At 40.5% G+C, this 16069-nt stretch overlaps 1 protein-coding gene across 7 annotated transcripts in view; it reads left to right on the top strand.

Moving 5' to 3' along the window:
• FHIT (fragile histidine triad diadenosine triphosphatase) overlaps window positions 1-16069 on the top strand; it is a 1347126-nt gene that overhangs the window by 1163907 nt on the left and 167150 nt on the right. For all 7 annotated transcript variants that reach the window (XM_014731565.3, XM_023621204.2, XM_070238724.1 and 4 more), the window contains one exon: window positions 10860-10928. In XM_014731565.3, coding sequence (XP_014587051.1) covers window positions 10860-10928 — 69 coding nt within the window. The remainder of the gene's footprint in view (window positions 1-10859; window positions 10929-16069) is intronic.

The following is a 16069-nucleotide window of genomic DNA, read 5'->3' on the forward strand; positions in this document are numbered from 1 at the left end:
CACAAAGCCACCAGACAGGGTCCCACAAATCTCCCTGGCTCCCTGTGTGGGAGCCAGGCTGAGATGATATGCAGCCCTCTGGATGCTCCCAGCATCATCATTCTAGACCCAAACTGAGATATGATTTAGGAGGTCCCTATAAAACTGGGGATCATTGGCCTAATCGGAGTCATTTATCTTGTCTTGAGCTATCAAATCAGCCCTCATGGGTTATAGGGAGTTGGGTGGGGATGGTTTTTCTGGTATATTTTACAGTGATATCTTTGAAAAGAATCTCATTTGTGAAGTTAATGCTCTCTGTAGCATATCTGCGTAGAGCCCTTGCAAAATGTAGCAGCTCTCCTGAACAGCTCTGTAGGTTGAGATTTGCCCCATCCTAAAAGATGTCATTTCTAAAAGTACAACTCCAAAATAAATACCAGCTCACTAGAGTTAGAAGGAAAATGTAATCCTCTAAAGATGGTTCTGCCTAATTCTTTCTAATTCAGGAACATTAGAAAACAGGAAAGCATATGTACCAAAAGCAAAGTGGGATGTGAAAAAAAAAAAATCCGGCAGAGAAATACGATAAAATTTGGACCACACTAAATCCTATTTATGCTGAATGTTTTATTTTGTTGAAGTCATATGTGAAAATACCCATATTGAAATGGTGAAAATCTTATATTCAGCTCGTGTGAAGGAACGATAATGTTCGTTTGAAAGATTTTGTAGTCACAGTCAAAGCCAGGAGTAGATTACTCATAACAAATCATCAGATGGTGGGAGAGCGAGAGAGAGCTCCACTTGGGGACTTTTTGCTGCTTGCTGCCGTTCCTATGGAAAATAACAGCAGAGTCTCAAAATGTTGCAACCAGGCCCAGAGATATTTATTCATACTAAAGAAACACAACTTCTAACTATGTAAAATGACTCCCTCCTGGCAAAGTTAAGTAAATTGTGCCAACCCACCAATAAAGCAGGCGGATGTGTCAGAAGAGACGGCTGTCATTTTAACATGCGTCGTCACCACTCAGCAGAGGCTGGGTTTCTGGATCTTACCACTCCACAAAGGATCTTTGTTCCTTCATTTCTCTCAGTGTCTTCTTTTCTCTCTAGTTAACCCAGTCTTAGCTGCTGGACAAAAAGAAAAGAAATATGTCATTATGCTTTAGTCATTTTTTAAAAGCCCCTGCTTTTTGGAACACCATTTGCAAAAATTATTTGAAATAGCTTAACCTTTGGAAATGATAATGACATAAAATTATGTTAAATAATTTTCCTAAAAAATAACTCACACTGGAAATAATGCGTGACACCGTCAACTTCTGAAGCCCAGATTAGGGTCTTCTCTGGGTTCAGTTACGTGAGGGTGACTGTTTGATATTGAAATCGTGTGTCTGTCTCCACATGCAGGGGTGTCCATTTTGTGGTATCCTGACCTCCCTCGAATTTATAGGTCTACTTTCTGGTCTCTTCATTAGCACTAGAAAGAGAATTAGCTCAAGCTTGCCCTTCAAGGCTGACCTTTCTGGGTTTCTCATCACTTTTATTTAAACCAGATATTAAAGGCAAAAACTACAGTAGGGATGCACTGGGCTAGTGAGATAATTAGGAAGCACCATCTCCTTAATTACTGTGTCACTGTCTCTGGAGGGACATGAAAGCTTGCCCCGTCCCTTTAATAGGATAAGCTGCTAATCCCCTTAACATTTTTATCCCTTTGGACCAATAATATTTCACAAATTTTTTTGCTTTGTAAAATATTCCTAAAGGGTGGCTTGAGTAATAATGCACAGATTATGGAAATGATGCTCATTAAGTAGAGGGCGAGATTTCTGGAAAGCCACAGAGCTGCTTCGAATCATGTAACCTCTATTAGAGGCTTCATTTGAATGTTTATTCATGGAGCAGTAAACGTTTATTATGATACATTTTATTGAAACATAAATTAAAGAACTGTAATTATGTGTATGGCAAACAGTAAAGCAATGTGCATTTGTCACAAAATGAGTAAGACAAGGAAAAATGCCATCATTGTTTCATTTGCATCCAAATCCTTTATTGTATACCCGACAGAAAGACACCCAGAGGGAATAAGTCTGTAGATTAATGTTCTGATATGATGTGTAAATAAAAAATACATATTCAAGAAATTCTTTCTAGCAAAGAGAGCATCCTGGAATTAACTTATGAAGGTCAGAAGCTATCCAAAGAAAGGGTGGGTTTTGTCTGCTCTCCTGAGAGAGAACCGCAGTGACTCTTATTAAAGTTAACTCTGAGCAGAGAATATGTCCCTTTGGCAGTTTTGCGATGATTGTTTTCAGGATAAACTCTTTGCTCCAGACACTCAAGCATGTTTGAAGAGTTTTTAAAAAGGACTTATATGAAGCTGGAAAGACAAAACCTTGAAACCTACATTTTGGTTAAAAGATATTTTTCAACGGGGAAGAAAAGTATCCGTGAAGGAGTCACCATGGTTCTTCATAGGCCACACCCTTGTATGTGCAGGAACTCTTAGGCAGAGGGAAGGACAAGTGTGGCCAAGAGAATCTGTATGTGCCAGGTTTCTTTTTTCTTTTCTTTTAAGCAAGCTAACAAATTATGAACACTTCAGTCACCCACCCACCCAACCATCCACACACCCATCCATCCACCCACCCGTCCATCCACACACCCATCCATCCACCCACCCGTCCATCCACACACCCATCCATCCACACACCCATCCATCCACCCATCCATCCATCCACACATCCATCCATCCACCCATCCATCCATCCACTGAGCATTTACACAATGTGGCCTCTAAGCTAGAAACTTGGAGTGAGGGAAGGAAATAATCAGGAGAAAAATGCATTAAGGAATAGCCCAGAGTTCCAGAATAACAGAAAAGAGAAACCTGTAATTATCGATACTTTATGGTTAAATGCCATCATTGAGATACACACAAAAAATCAAAGGAGCCCTGGAGAGTCTGAAGGCTACATGGAGGAGGCGACATTTGAACTGGCTCTAAAAAACTGAGGCGAAGTGGAGAGAAGGAAAGGGAAAGGAGCTGCATGTAGAGGGAAGAACACTTTTAAATTTTTCCTACTGAGACTGTACTGTAAACACAGCAGCTACAATGATAGCTGATAAAATACAAGGGTGACAAATCCTGAAACGTTTTTTATATCTCTTGAAAGTCGTTTTATTTATTTACTGGAGGTATCACTGAGGCGCTGGCCCTGCCGCAGCAAGCAGAGCTAGTTTCGCAGAGAACCTCTGGCCTCCTGCACGTGGAGCTGCACAGGAAGACTCTTTACCTGAACGGTCTACCAGGGCTTCCACCTGTCTTGTTGCAAGAGCATAACCTAATACAGCAGGAATGACCATATGAGGTTTATCATGGTTTTGTAGATCTTGCTTAAGTTTGTCAACTTTTTTAAGGGAAATGATTATAAATTCTACTCTTTTCTTGCTGAACCATTTTAAGAACCAAAGCTGTCATGTTACTGAAAATCAATCATTAGCCAAAAGATAACAGAATATTTGTACAAGACTGATTCTTACATTTATAGGAAATCTGTTGTCTCGTGGGCCTCTCTTGCAGGAGTGCTTAATAGCCTAAGGGTGAGTGGTATGTGGGGTGGTCGGCTTGTCACTTCTGCTAGGCTGTTTTTACTTCTGCAAGAGTGCTGATAGTAAGTGTCATACCTGGGCCTTGGAATCGAGCAAATCTACTTACTCTACCTCCCTGGGCCTCGATTTCTTCATCTCTAACTTCTCTCATCTTGCCTCATCTGGGAAGTGCTGGAGATAAAACCAGCATCCTAATGCATAAGATTATTGTGCAGACTGTATGAAATATGCAGACAAAGTGCTTAGACCAATGCTGGCATATTCTAAATAGTCAGTAAATTCTAGCAATTGCTTTATTACAAGACAGAAGTTCTGAAAATATTTTTGACAACCTGCTTCTGCTGCACCCCGGAAGGCTTGGTTCTGCAGCAAGGCTTGCTAAATATATTCCAGTCTGGACCATCACCAACCCCAAAACTTATGTTTTCTTCATGGTTAGATTCTGCCTTACTTGGTGTGGGGAGGCCTCAACTTCTTTTACTAAGTTTCGGGTCACCATGAAAACACTGCCAGCTACTTAGTTCCAAAATAAATGTTACTAGAAGCACTGGTGCTCACAGGGCCTTGAGGACACCTTGACGTGGCCAACTCAAGAATAAAATTAGTGGGCTTTCAAAAGGCACAGGCCAGTGGTGGTTCCTGACCCTCTTGTCAACGAGTTCTTTCCTTTAGAATATCGATGATGCTGAAGCAGCTGGCATGCTTTTCATGAAGAAGAGGAAACACAGGGCTTTCCATGTGCCCATACTGTCCCAGTCAAGTTGAAAAACTTTAAGAAAAAAAGGTTAAAAACCAATTCAGTTTCAAAAAAAACCTCCCAGAATTTGTGGAAACCCTCCCAGAGTTTCGTGGCTTAACAATTGTGTTTTTAAGCCATACATCACCGGAGATGCTCCAATTGTGAGTTATAATAATCTGTCATGAGGGGGATGGGGCTCTCATGATATATGGGTGCAGTACATCATCTCAGCATCCCGGCTGCGATGATGTATGGCTCCAAACCACAATGAGAGTTTAAAGGAGCTTTTAGCAACCAATCAGCTTTAAATTTCAAATTTTCTAAAAATTAAAGTCTTTTCAGTTCGAAAAAGAAAGATGATGGAATCTGATGCTGTGTAAAGTGTCGCTGAACTCTGTGAGCTTGGGTGTGTGTCTTCTCCTTTTGGCTTTAAGCTCACAAGGTAGAAGTAATTGGCAGACTCTTCTTCAATCCCTCCTGCACGAGAACAGAAGCCCAGGGCACTGAGCAAACATGAGCCAGTGTCAATGCATCTGTTTTGCCCATCAATTTCCCCATCTTCCACACTGCAAGCCTGAGAGTAGCCTGTCTTCATCCCAAAGTACGAGGTCACATAAGATGCTGTGATAGACATTGGGTAAACCCAGGAGAGATTATTTTTGTTCTCTTTGTTTTAAGGAGCTCTTTCACTGAAATTCAGAACAAAAATAACAGATAAAAAGTAGATCAACTTCCTTACCCAGTGCTCACAAATTCAAAACAGAGCATCCAGGAGGAAAACTCACCTTTTCTATCATTTGTTTTTATAAAGTAAGGGAAGCACTGATTGCAAATGAGAAGAAACATAAAAGGTGAGTGGCATATGGGCTGCTCCTCCCAGCAGGAAATGGGAGCTAGTGTCATAGTTCCATCACCTTTCCTGTTTTAACGATGTGTTTATAAGATGGTAATGTTGCTTATGAGAATGTGCCCACTTTGTTTAAAAACCACTCACTTTGGGGGGCAAGGGAATCATTACCAATTAAGCAAGCAGGTGCTGGGAGAACTTCTCCTCCTCCTCCTTCTTTTTTCAGTTCTACTGCAATACACAGAACAAAATGAGAAATCTCCCTACTGTTTGTGTAATAGACCCAAAAAGGAACAGCAAGAGGGAGACCATTACATTTCAAGTGGCTTCTTCCATTTTCCTTTACTCAGTGAATTAAAGGGAAGACTGGTGGGAGAGTTACTGCCATGGGGAGAGAGACAGCTGGGCACGAGGAATTAACAGTCTCCCTTCCCATTATCTTGCCTCTAGCTTTTCACTCCGTTGGCATCCTCCAGTAGATTCTAACTCGCAAATTACTACAGATGTTTGGTGTCCGTCTCCTATGCCTCCCTGACTTGCAAAGGGCAAAACAGCCCGTTTCCACCAAACAGAACCATTTACTGTCTCACCTTCTTTTCTCCTATAACAGTAGCTTAATTATATAATCTAGGTAACAAAGACATGGAGATAAATGCATCTCTCACTACTCGGAGGCTGTCGGCTGAACAATATGAATGAGGCAGGCCTGGTGTCTAGAGAGGTGTGGGCTATTTCATTGGTTGTTAGAAGAATCCCCCAAATTTAGTCCACTTGCTGAAAAACACCAATATATCATTTAATTGTTTATTTCTCATAAGGTAAAAAGCTTTACTTAGGGGCTGGCCCCCTAGTGTAGTCGTTCAGTTCAGTGTGCTCTGCTTTGGCAGCCCGGGTTTGTGGGTTTAGATCCTGGGCATGGACGTATACCACTCATCAGCCATGGTGTTGTGGTGACCCACATACAAAATAGAGGAAGATTGGCATAGATGTTAGCTCAGAGCTAATCTTCCTCAAGAAAAAGAGGAAGACTGGCAACAGATGTTAGCTCAGGGTGATTCTTCCTCAGCAAAAAAGAAAAGCTTTACTTACACATTTCTGGTACCTGTTTTTAAATTATTTTTAACTATAACATTAGTTACCATTTATGTGGGAGCATTCTATGCTAGTAACGGTGCATATATATTTGTAAGGGTGGCCTCCTGAGAGATGGTGTCATTTGGTAGCGAAGAGCAAATTCCAAGAACAAATTCTGATGACAAGACTCAGGTTCAGATTTCAGCTCCCAGTCATTCTCAGTAGGACCCTGGGCAAGTAACTTAACCTCTTTGGGTCTATTTTGTCACCTGGAAATGGTGATGCATTTATTAACTGCCTCTTGGGAATACTGTAAGGATTAATTGAAATGGTGATATAAATCAGCCCAGGAACTGGCATGTAGTGAGCTTTCAATAAATGTTAACAACAACAATTACTACTACTAATGGTAATAATAATAATTGTAGAAATTAGTAGGCTCAGGAAACTTAAGCCAGTATTTCCCCAAAATTAATTTACTCCCTTCTCTGCAGCTACTGCTGTTGATTTCTTTGCAAAACTCCTTTTCCCTGCAAAAGTTGTCTGTGCTTGTTTATATCCCTTTCTTCATCTTCCATTGTCTCTTAAATCCACTTCGTGGCGTTTTTTTTTTAATAATAGCTTTACTGAGATGTAATTCACATACGATAAAATTTACTATTTTAAAGTGTACAATTCAATGTTTTTTAGTATATTCACAAAGTTGTACAACAATCACAACTATCTAATTCCAGAATATATTCACCATCCCAAGAAGAAACCTCATGCCCATTAGCAGTCACTCCCCATTTCCCCTGACAACCTCTAATTTACTTTCTGTCTCTATGAATTTGCCTTTTCTGGACATTTTATATAAATAGAATCATACAATATCTGGCCTTTTGTGTCTGACTTCTTTCACTTAGCATAATTCACTTAGAATAATTCTTTCACTTAGCAATACTTTATTCCTTTTTATGGCTAAATCATATTCCATTGTCTGGCTATACCATATTTTGTTTATCCATTCATTACTTGATGGGCATTTGGGTTATTTTCCCTGTTTAGCTGTTATGAATAATACTGCCATAAAAATTCATATATAACTTTTTCTGTGGACTCATGTTCTCACATCTCTTGGGTACATACTTAGGAGTGGAATTCTGGGTCTTATGGTAATTGTGTGTTTAACTTTTTGAGGAACTGTCAAGCTATTTTCCAAAGCAGTAGCACCATTTCACATTCCCACCAATGGTGTATGAAGGTTCCAATTCTCCATATTCTCACCAACACTTGTTATTGTCTTTTTTTTATTGCCATCCTAGTGAAAGTGAAGTAATATCTCAATGTGGTTTTGATTTACATTCCATTAGTGACAAATGATGTTGGGCATCTTTTCAGTTAAGTTTCTATCCCTCCAATTTCACTGAAACCAACTCAAGCTTTCAACAGCTCTGAGACTGTTGATTATACCTTCCTTCTTGAACTGTTGTCTTCTCCCCACTTTAGAACTTACCCTTTAAGTTTCTGGATTGCTAACTGAACAAACTTCTCCAAGTGTCTTTTATGTGGGTCTTCTCAGATACTTTAATATGCTAATGAGCATTGTGAAATTTTACTTGACTGAAAAATTTTTTGGTGTGGAATGTGTCCTGGATTTTTTTAAATACTCTTCCAACTCAAGCAGCTACACTGCTTGAAACCCTAGCAAAAAATAAACCCTAGCAAAATTTTGGAGAACTTTATTAATTAGAGCTTTTGTGAGCACTTAGAAAACTAAGCTGTGATCACCAGTGCACGATATGAATTCACTAAGAACAAGTTATATCAAATTATCCCCATCTGTGTTGTTCATGGGTTTTTATCAGAATTCCACTCTATTGGAAGACCATGGCAATTCCTTCACGTGGCAGTTCCTTCACAACAGTGAGGTTTTGAGCTGACTTTATCATGATTCCCTTTTCTGAGAAGCTGAGTGGTTTGTCTGGATCTTGTGATCAGTCTGTCACTTAAGAATTCATGTCAAGATATCAGGCTGGGTTGAGATCTATGCCTTTGGGGAAAATCACCTATACGGGGAGCTGTTTGCTGTCGTCAGTGTCACAGTGAATTTCAAGTGATTACCAATGATCAAGAGTGGCATTTCCAGGACTGAGTGCTAGCAGAGCCTATAGAAATAGCCCTGAATGCTAAACCCAGGCAAGCAAGGTAAAGAAAAGGAGGCATGGGATGGGCCTGATCCCAGGAGGTTCCTCTAATGCGAGTTCACAGCCAGCCATATGTCATTAGTGGACAAGAATAGGCGTATCCCTAAGGACAAGGCATGGAGGGTGACCAGAGTACAGGAAGCCAGGGGAGTATTCAGTAAAAGATCTCCCATAATGCAATAGGGCAGGTAGAACATTGAATGACCTGGATGCCCAGCTTCTCAAAATATGGCCCTGGACCAGCAACATTAGCATCACCTGGGAGCTTGTTAGAAATGCAAATTTGGGGGGCATGGTGATCTGTGATTCACCAAGCCCCAGGTACATGCTTAAATTTGAGAACTGCTAGTCGAAGCAACAGAAACAAGCTTTAGCAACAGAGAAACTTTAACTGTGCCTCCTTCAAGGAGCTTCTTAGATGTCTTGCCTGCTAAAGTGGGAACCAATCCCTGAATGCGATCTCTACTTGGTCTGCAGATTAAAAAAAAAAAAGATAATAAATAAAAAATAAGAGAAATACTACTGCAGCTGTGTGAATTTAGTGCTATGTACTAAGCAGCACGTTAGGCATATACTTAGCAGATTTTATCCTCTGAACAACTCTGTAAGGTAAAAACTGTTGTAGTCTCCATTAAAGATGAGAATACTGAGCTGTAGGCCTTACAAGTCAAGGCCACATAGCTAGTAAGTGATAGGTCCAGGATTTGCATTAGTCAGTTTGACTATAGAACACTGATCTGGAATACCTGGTTATTAGAAAGTACAAGGGCAATGATGGATGGATGGATGGATGGAAGTAGGGAAAGAAAGAAGGAAAGGAGGAAAGAAAGAGAAAAGGAAGAAAAGAGAAAAGGAAGAAGGGAAGAAAGGAGAGCAGCAGGTTTTGGAGTAAAGGGTAAGTGAAGGCTCCTTATAAGGGTGGGCTATTTCCTTGAACTGTGGCATTGTTCTGGGCTTGCTCATTGACTTCAATAAATTTCAGCCTGGGCCCGTCCTACACTGCTTTATCCTAAGCATTTGCTTCTATGGGTAGTTTGTGATTTATTTTTCCCTGTTTCTCTTTTCTCCCTCTCTCCCTTGCTCACATAGTCTTTGTGACTTAGGTATACGCTTGTCCTAGTTGCTGAGGAATCCGTGACTGGCTTCTTCATTGATTGGAGACTAGTCTGGCAAAGACATGTCACTCCTTGGGGACTGTGTGCTCAGGGGCTGAGTCGAAACTCCTCTCTGCTTCGCTCACCATGAACAGCCTTGTTTTCTGCCTCTGCTTTAATAGCATATCATTTCCCCTCCTTCAGCAGCAAAGCCACAGGGACGCTTAATCTCACATCCTCTGGAGGCCCTTTGGAGGCCTGGAGCCTGATGCTGTAATCAAGAAGGGCTGGGTGTGGTCAGGGACAAGGTTTGATTCTTTGTCTGCCTCTCCACATTGAGGCTTTTCATTTTCACATTCCTCCCCATGGTTTGTAACGTGGTAACATAGCTCAAGGGCAGGAACAGATTTGACTTCCTCCTAGGTACAACAGAGGCTCTTTGGAAAGTAAAACTCTCAAATGGCAGTTTAGCCTTAAAGAATGTATTGAATGAGATATGCTGTGTGCCTTGATTCATGATCTCTACATAATAGCATTACTATGTATATTACCTGGGTGCTTTAGTAGACTAGAAAATGGGCTGTTTAAAAGATTAACTTCACAGAATCAGTGCATGTGGTGATAAAGATGGGGACAAGAGCTGGAGGATCTGGCTTCTTGTGCTGGCTCCGCCACTTCCTGTGGGACTGTGACATCTCTGAGTATAGATTTCCTCATCCATAAAATGGAGATCATAGTAGAACTTTCCTCACGGGATTATTCAGAGCATTACATGAGATAAATGCCAAACACAGAGCTTTCTTATCATAGTAAAAGCTCAATAAATGAGAAGTGTTTATATTATTATTATACGATTATTATTTGAAGGCCTGATTCTATAGTTTGGCCCATCCTCCTTCCCACTCTCACTCATTTTGCTCTTTACTTATATAGTTCTCTGTTAGCCAGTTCTTATTTCTTGTCAATTTCAGAGTCTCTACGGTCACCTTTTAAGATGTGCTGTCATTTCAAAGTGCTGGCTAAATACAACTAAGACTGACAACTATGAATAATTCCACAGGGCCCCTAAAACACTCTGGCACTTCACTCAGACTCTCATATATGTCACCAAGTCATTCTCTCTTGTTTTGTGCCTCCCTATTCTCTGCAGATTTCAGATATAGTTACCGAAAGTGAACAGGCGAACATCATCTTCCTCTGAAAAATAATCCAGCAGGAACCAGTGTGGAGTAATTGGGTTTCATGTGAGCATCACTGTCAAGTCTAGAAGTATATGGGGAGATAATCACTTTTATTTTTTTCTTGCTCATTTTCAGCACGTTCACATCCACGTTCTTCCAAGGAAGGCTGGAGACTTTCACAGGAATGACAGCATCTATGAGGAGGTGGGTCTGCTCTTTCTGATCTTATTGTTTGATCACAGGGGCTGTCGGTGTGATGAAATCAACCTAAAGAACCAGGTATCACCCTGAATATAAGGTCTTAAATGGAATTCCAACTAATAATACTTGGGAAGTGACAGTAGAGGCCAAGGAGTCAAGAATGGCCATTATGGGAAACAAAGACAAACGAATTTATAATAATTTTCTTTTTCAAACGAAACGAGGGAGAAATTAAGTATCCTTGTGATATCTGCCCTGTTATTTACAGGACGCTAAATATTTGCATGGAAGTGTGGCACAGAATCTCCATAGGAGAAAATCTATAGCGCCACCAGTGGAAATCATGATATATGACTTTTTTAGTCAAATATCACATCTAATTTTAAAAATACTTTGGAACGCGACTTGTGTCTCCTAATAGCATTTATTCAAAGTGGAACTTTGAATTATTGTCAGTGGAAACTACGTTAGTTTGAATGATATGAGTGTAACCCATGTATCATAAACATTTTAACAGTTAGCTGATTTCTAGATGCTTCCATTCAAAGATACAAGAAACCACCACAAGTATGAATCAGCAAGAGCCAGGTGATCTGCTCCTAAGGTCTTGTGTACATAAGAGCCTTCAGGTGTCTGTCTGTACTATGTGGAGCATAGAGCTTATGATGGATAAAGCTGGTATAAAATAGATAATTTCACTTTAACTGTCTCTTCTAGCCTGGGTAGAGCAAATATGTTCCCTACACGTAAAAGCTGATCAGATGGCAGTGATGCCCTGGAGAGCTTGGTTGGAAAGGGCTTTGTTGTTTCTGGATGCAGCAAGGAAAAGTGCTGTGATTGATTAGCAATGTCCACCACAGATGTCAAATAGGAAAGAGGGGCCATTTTGGCCATGTATTTGACACACTGTTTCTAACTCCTTCAGAATAACGTTCAAAGTACATTTTTTATTTTGGTTCTTTATTTGTGGCTCTACTCCTATGATTACCCCCACTTGGTCAGATAGAAACTATTTGTATTTATAGGTGTCTTATTTGTATTGATGCATCTTTTTTGTATTTAGAGGGATTCTTTGCAGTAACTGGGTATTAAAATGGCTACCCAGACCTTGAAAATAAAGAACAAGAGATCAGCCGTTAATAATGAGACATAATTAATTTTTCTGCAACTCAGTGGCTCCTTTGAAGTGACTGTTATTATGCCTTTGGGACACTGCTCACTATTTTGTGCTTCCTGTGTTTTCCAAGAGCTGCGGTAGACCTGTGTAGAGTGGAAATACTCTTGTGACTGGTCCCTAAGTTCTGGTCTGTGGACCAATTGCTGCAAATCGCAGTTCCCAGGAGGTCCCATCCCTAGTGATTCTGACTCAGTAGATTGCAAAGGCACTTAGGAATCAGGAAGTATAAGGTATAAGAAAATCCCGAGGAGATTCTGAACCATGTCCAGGTATGGGAATAGGCTCTCTCCCAAATTTGTGCTTTCTCAAAGCTATATACTATAATATTGTAATTTGAACTCATTTTCAGTGGATGTGGAATGCGGTTGGTAAAGGCTTAGTTTGAGCAGGAAGAAAATCAGAATTATGGAGTAATTATAAAGAGATGCATTTAAAAAAATACAAGTACTGATCTTATTAGCATAAACTAAGGTTAATAAAATGTTGCCAAGTACAAGCTATTTTAATGAATAAATTAGCACATGATTTATATACAAGTGTATACTGCTAAAGTGGTATTAAAAGTGCTTGGAAACACTGTTTTCTTAGGCTGGATTGTCGCCTTGAAATCTTGTTTATATTCCAAATGCACTTGTGACAGAAGCCGTGGGGCTACATTTCAGTCCAGTGCAGGACACGATGTCCAACACTGGGGCTAGTGTGTGGCCTTTCTCTCCTCCCTTACTCTTTTGTCCTGTGCATGCTGTCACAGTGGCTCAGCCCCACACATGTGGCAACACATGTTCCTACCTCCTACCTATTTGGAGAAGATCGCAGGAGAAGTAATTACTAGAAGAGTTCTTGTTTTGAATCAACTGGTAAGTCATATGTACTACATACAGTACCCACTAAAGGAGACTGTGGTATAAGACTATGAATAAATTGAACTTTGGTGGGGGCCGGCCCTGTTGCTGAGTGGTTAAGTTCAGGCACTCCACTTCTGTGGTCCAGGGTTCACTGGTTTGGATCCTGGGTGTGGAGCTACGCACCACTCATCAAGCCATGCCATGGCAGCATCCCACATAGAAGAATTAGAATGACACACAACTAGGGTATACAATTATGTACTGTGGCTTTGGGAGAGAAATAGAAAAAGAAGATTGGCAACAGATGTTAGCCCAGGGCCAATCTTCCTTATCAAAACCATTAAAAACAAACAAAAAAAGAATAGCCTATAGAGTGAGCCATCCAAAAAGAAAGTGAACTTTGGAAAGAAGGAAAGAAGCAGAATTAAGTTTAAATTCCAGTGCCACTTAATAACTGTGTGACATTGGATGAGTCACTTAACTTCTGTGTTTTAATTCCCTTATCTTTAAAATGGAGATAATAATACATACACTTTAAAAGATTGTTGTGTGTAACGTATGACATACTGTACATGAAAAGCTTGTTGCAGGGATCGGTGCATACTAAGCATTTATAATAGGTAGCTGTTTGTGTTCTTATTATCGTTATTAATTTTGTTTTTAAAAAACCAGCAAACATGGGTAAATGGGGAACCTGGTTTCGCAGCCAGGTCCTTGGGTGCTCCCAGTCTGCTCTCTTTCCAAAGGTCAGATTTCCCATTTTCCCTCTGCCTTTAACCACTCATTCTCAGATTCATCTTCCCCTTTGTACAAAAATACTCCTCCAGTTTGAGTACATAATAAGATAATGTCTAGAAAGTGACATGAGGAGCATGAAGCATTGCACAGGCATTATTGGTACAAGACATAATGTACATTAGACCGAGTGAGCTTAACCAGAAATGATGGGGCGATGAGGGACGATATTCTTTATACTGATGGGAGCATTCACTCCAGATTATACATCAGTCCATGAAATACAACAAACAGAGTGCCTTGGAGGGCGGGGAGTGGGGAACAGGGACAGCAGGGGATTGAGCGCCATAAAATGTAATTGTATTCCTATTCCTGCAGAAATAGAAAATGATGCCAGAAGAAGCCCTAGATTATAAATCGGCTAGGAGTGTTCTGTCCTCCTTGGGCACCATTGGAAGAGGGATAGTGACACACTGGAGAAGGTTCACAGCAAGGTGATTGGGGTGACAGGGTCTGGAAAGTGATCGGGGAGTAGTTGAAGGTGGAGATGTGTTGTCTGGAGAAGGGAAGACTGGTAGGGGGAAGGTGGTGACAGGGTCCCTGGTTCTAAATATCTGAAGGGCTGGCAGGTGGAAAGGTATTAAATATGTTCTGTGTGGCTCCAGAGGTCAGATCTGGAACTATTCACTACATGGAGGCAGCTATCAGCTCTACATAACAACAGGTCAAATTGATAGAAACTTCTGAACACTTAGAGCGCCTTGCAGGGGAGTGAGCTTCCCATCGCTGGATCCATGCAAGCACAGAGTGGAGGGCCATAATTCTTCAGGAGGACTTCAACATCCAGTTCTTGGGTGGACCACGTGGTTCTGAGAGTCCTGACTTTACGAATCTGGACTGTTTGATCACTGTCTCCATTTTTAGGCTATGCAATTTCCATAACAAATAGTGCCGGTTTTTTCTTTTGTTGTTGTTATTAGCATTACAGCATTTGGGTTACTGTCTAATAAAACAATCTTTTTTGTTTAGATCATGAAAATATAACTCTTCCTTTGGCACAGATGTTAGTTCAATGGCAACCTTCCTCAAGCAAAAAGAGGAAGATTGGTAACAGATGTTAGCTCAGGGCCAATCTTCCTCCCAAATATCTATCTATCTATCTATCTATCTATCTATCTATCTATCTATCTATCTATGTATCTATCTATCTCTTCTTGACTTATGGGAGACCATGCTTTAGTGATTTTTTCTTTCCCAGCCTACTTCCTGTTTTTCCTCCAGCTCGGTGTTGCTGGATGGTCCATGGGTTTGCATGTCTCCTCATGTGTGTTTTCTTTTGCTTGCAAAGTATTTTTTATTAAGTCTGAATGCTATTAGACATGTCACTCATTCTCTAGGTCACTATGTTCCCACCACTCCCTTTCTCTTACTGAGGCTTGCCCCACTCATCTATCCTTTCTGCCATAAATGCCCAACCCCTGAAGGCATTTGAGTTTGAGCTCCCTGCTTATTTCATGGGCATCTCCTATTCTCTCTACCACTGAAATATTTCTATTCCCAAGTGTCCCCTGTCTAGTCCACTGTGTGTGCACTTATCTGTAACATCCATTTCACCTCTTTGCTTACTCATTTATAATGATATGGCCATGGGTGAGTTCTTTAACTTCAACAGTGGGTCCTGCCTACCTCCCCAGCTCCTGTTAGTCTCATTCTCTCTCACTGCTTGCTTTTGTCAAATACATTATTCTTGTTCTCACCTCAGGGCCTTTGCACATATTGTTTTCTTTTCCTTAACTTCTTTCATCTTCTTTTCCCCTTCATGTAGCTTTCATATCTTCTTCCAAATCTCAGCTCCCCCATTGTTACTTCCTCAGAGTCCCTTTCACTGGTCCTCCTACCCCATCTAAGACAGCTAATCCCCTAACCCCTCCACGGTAAGGCTATCATATTACCATGTTTATTTCCTCCTTGACACTTACAACACTTGAAATAACTTATTAGTTAACTATTCAATGCCTGCTTCACAAACTACACTGTAAAGCCATGAGAACAGGGACCTAATCTGGCATAGAGTGGGTCTTCAATAAATATTTATTAAAAGAATGAATACCTGAAAGAACAAGATGTTGAACAAGATGTAGAGGAACTTGAAATTCCCTCTTAATCCTAACATAATTTAAAAGGAGAGAACATCTTAGTTTTTCAGAAGGTCAGTTTATTAACTCATAGCTACATCAAGTGAGATTCTGACATCGTGATGTCAGCCATCTGAGGTTAATTTAATGGAGCATTGATGGAATGGAGTCTCTTGGTCAGACCTCAGTGTGCAGATGGCTGCAAATTGTGGCACATCAGAAAGGCTTGGCAAAGTAATTATAAACCTTGTC

Source organism: Equus caballus, chromosome 16 (assembly GCF_041296265.1).
Source record: "Equus caballus isolate H_3958 breed thoroughbred chromosome 16, TB-T2T, whole genome shotgun sequence".
Taxonomy (NCBI): Eukaryota; Metazoa; Chordata; class Mammalia; order Perissodactyla; family Equidae; genus Equus; species Equus caballus.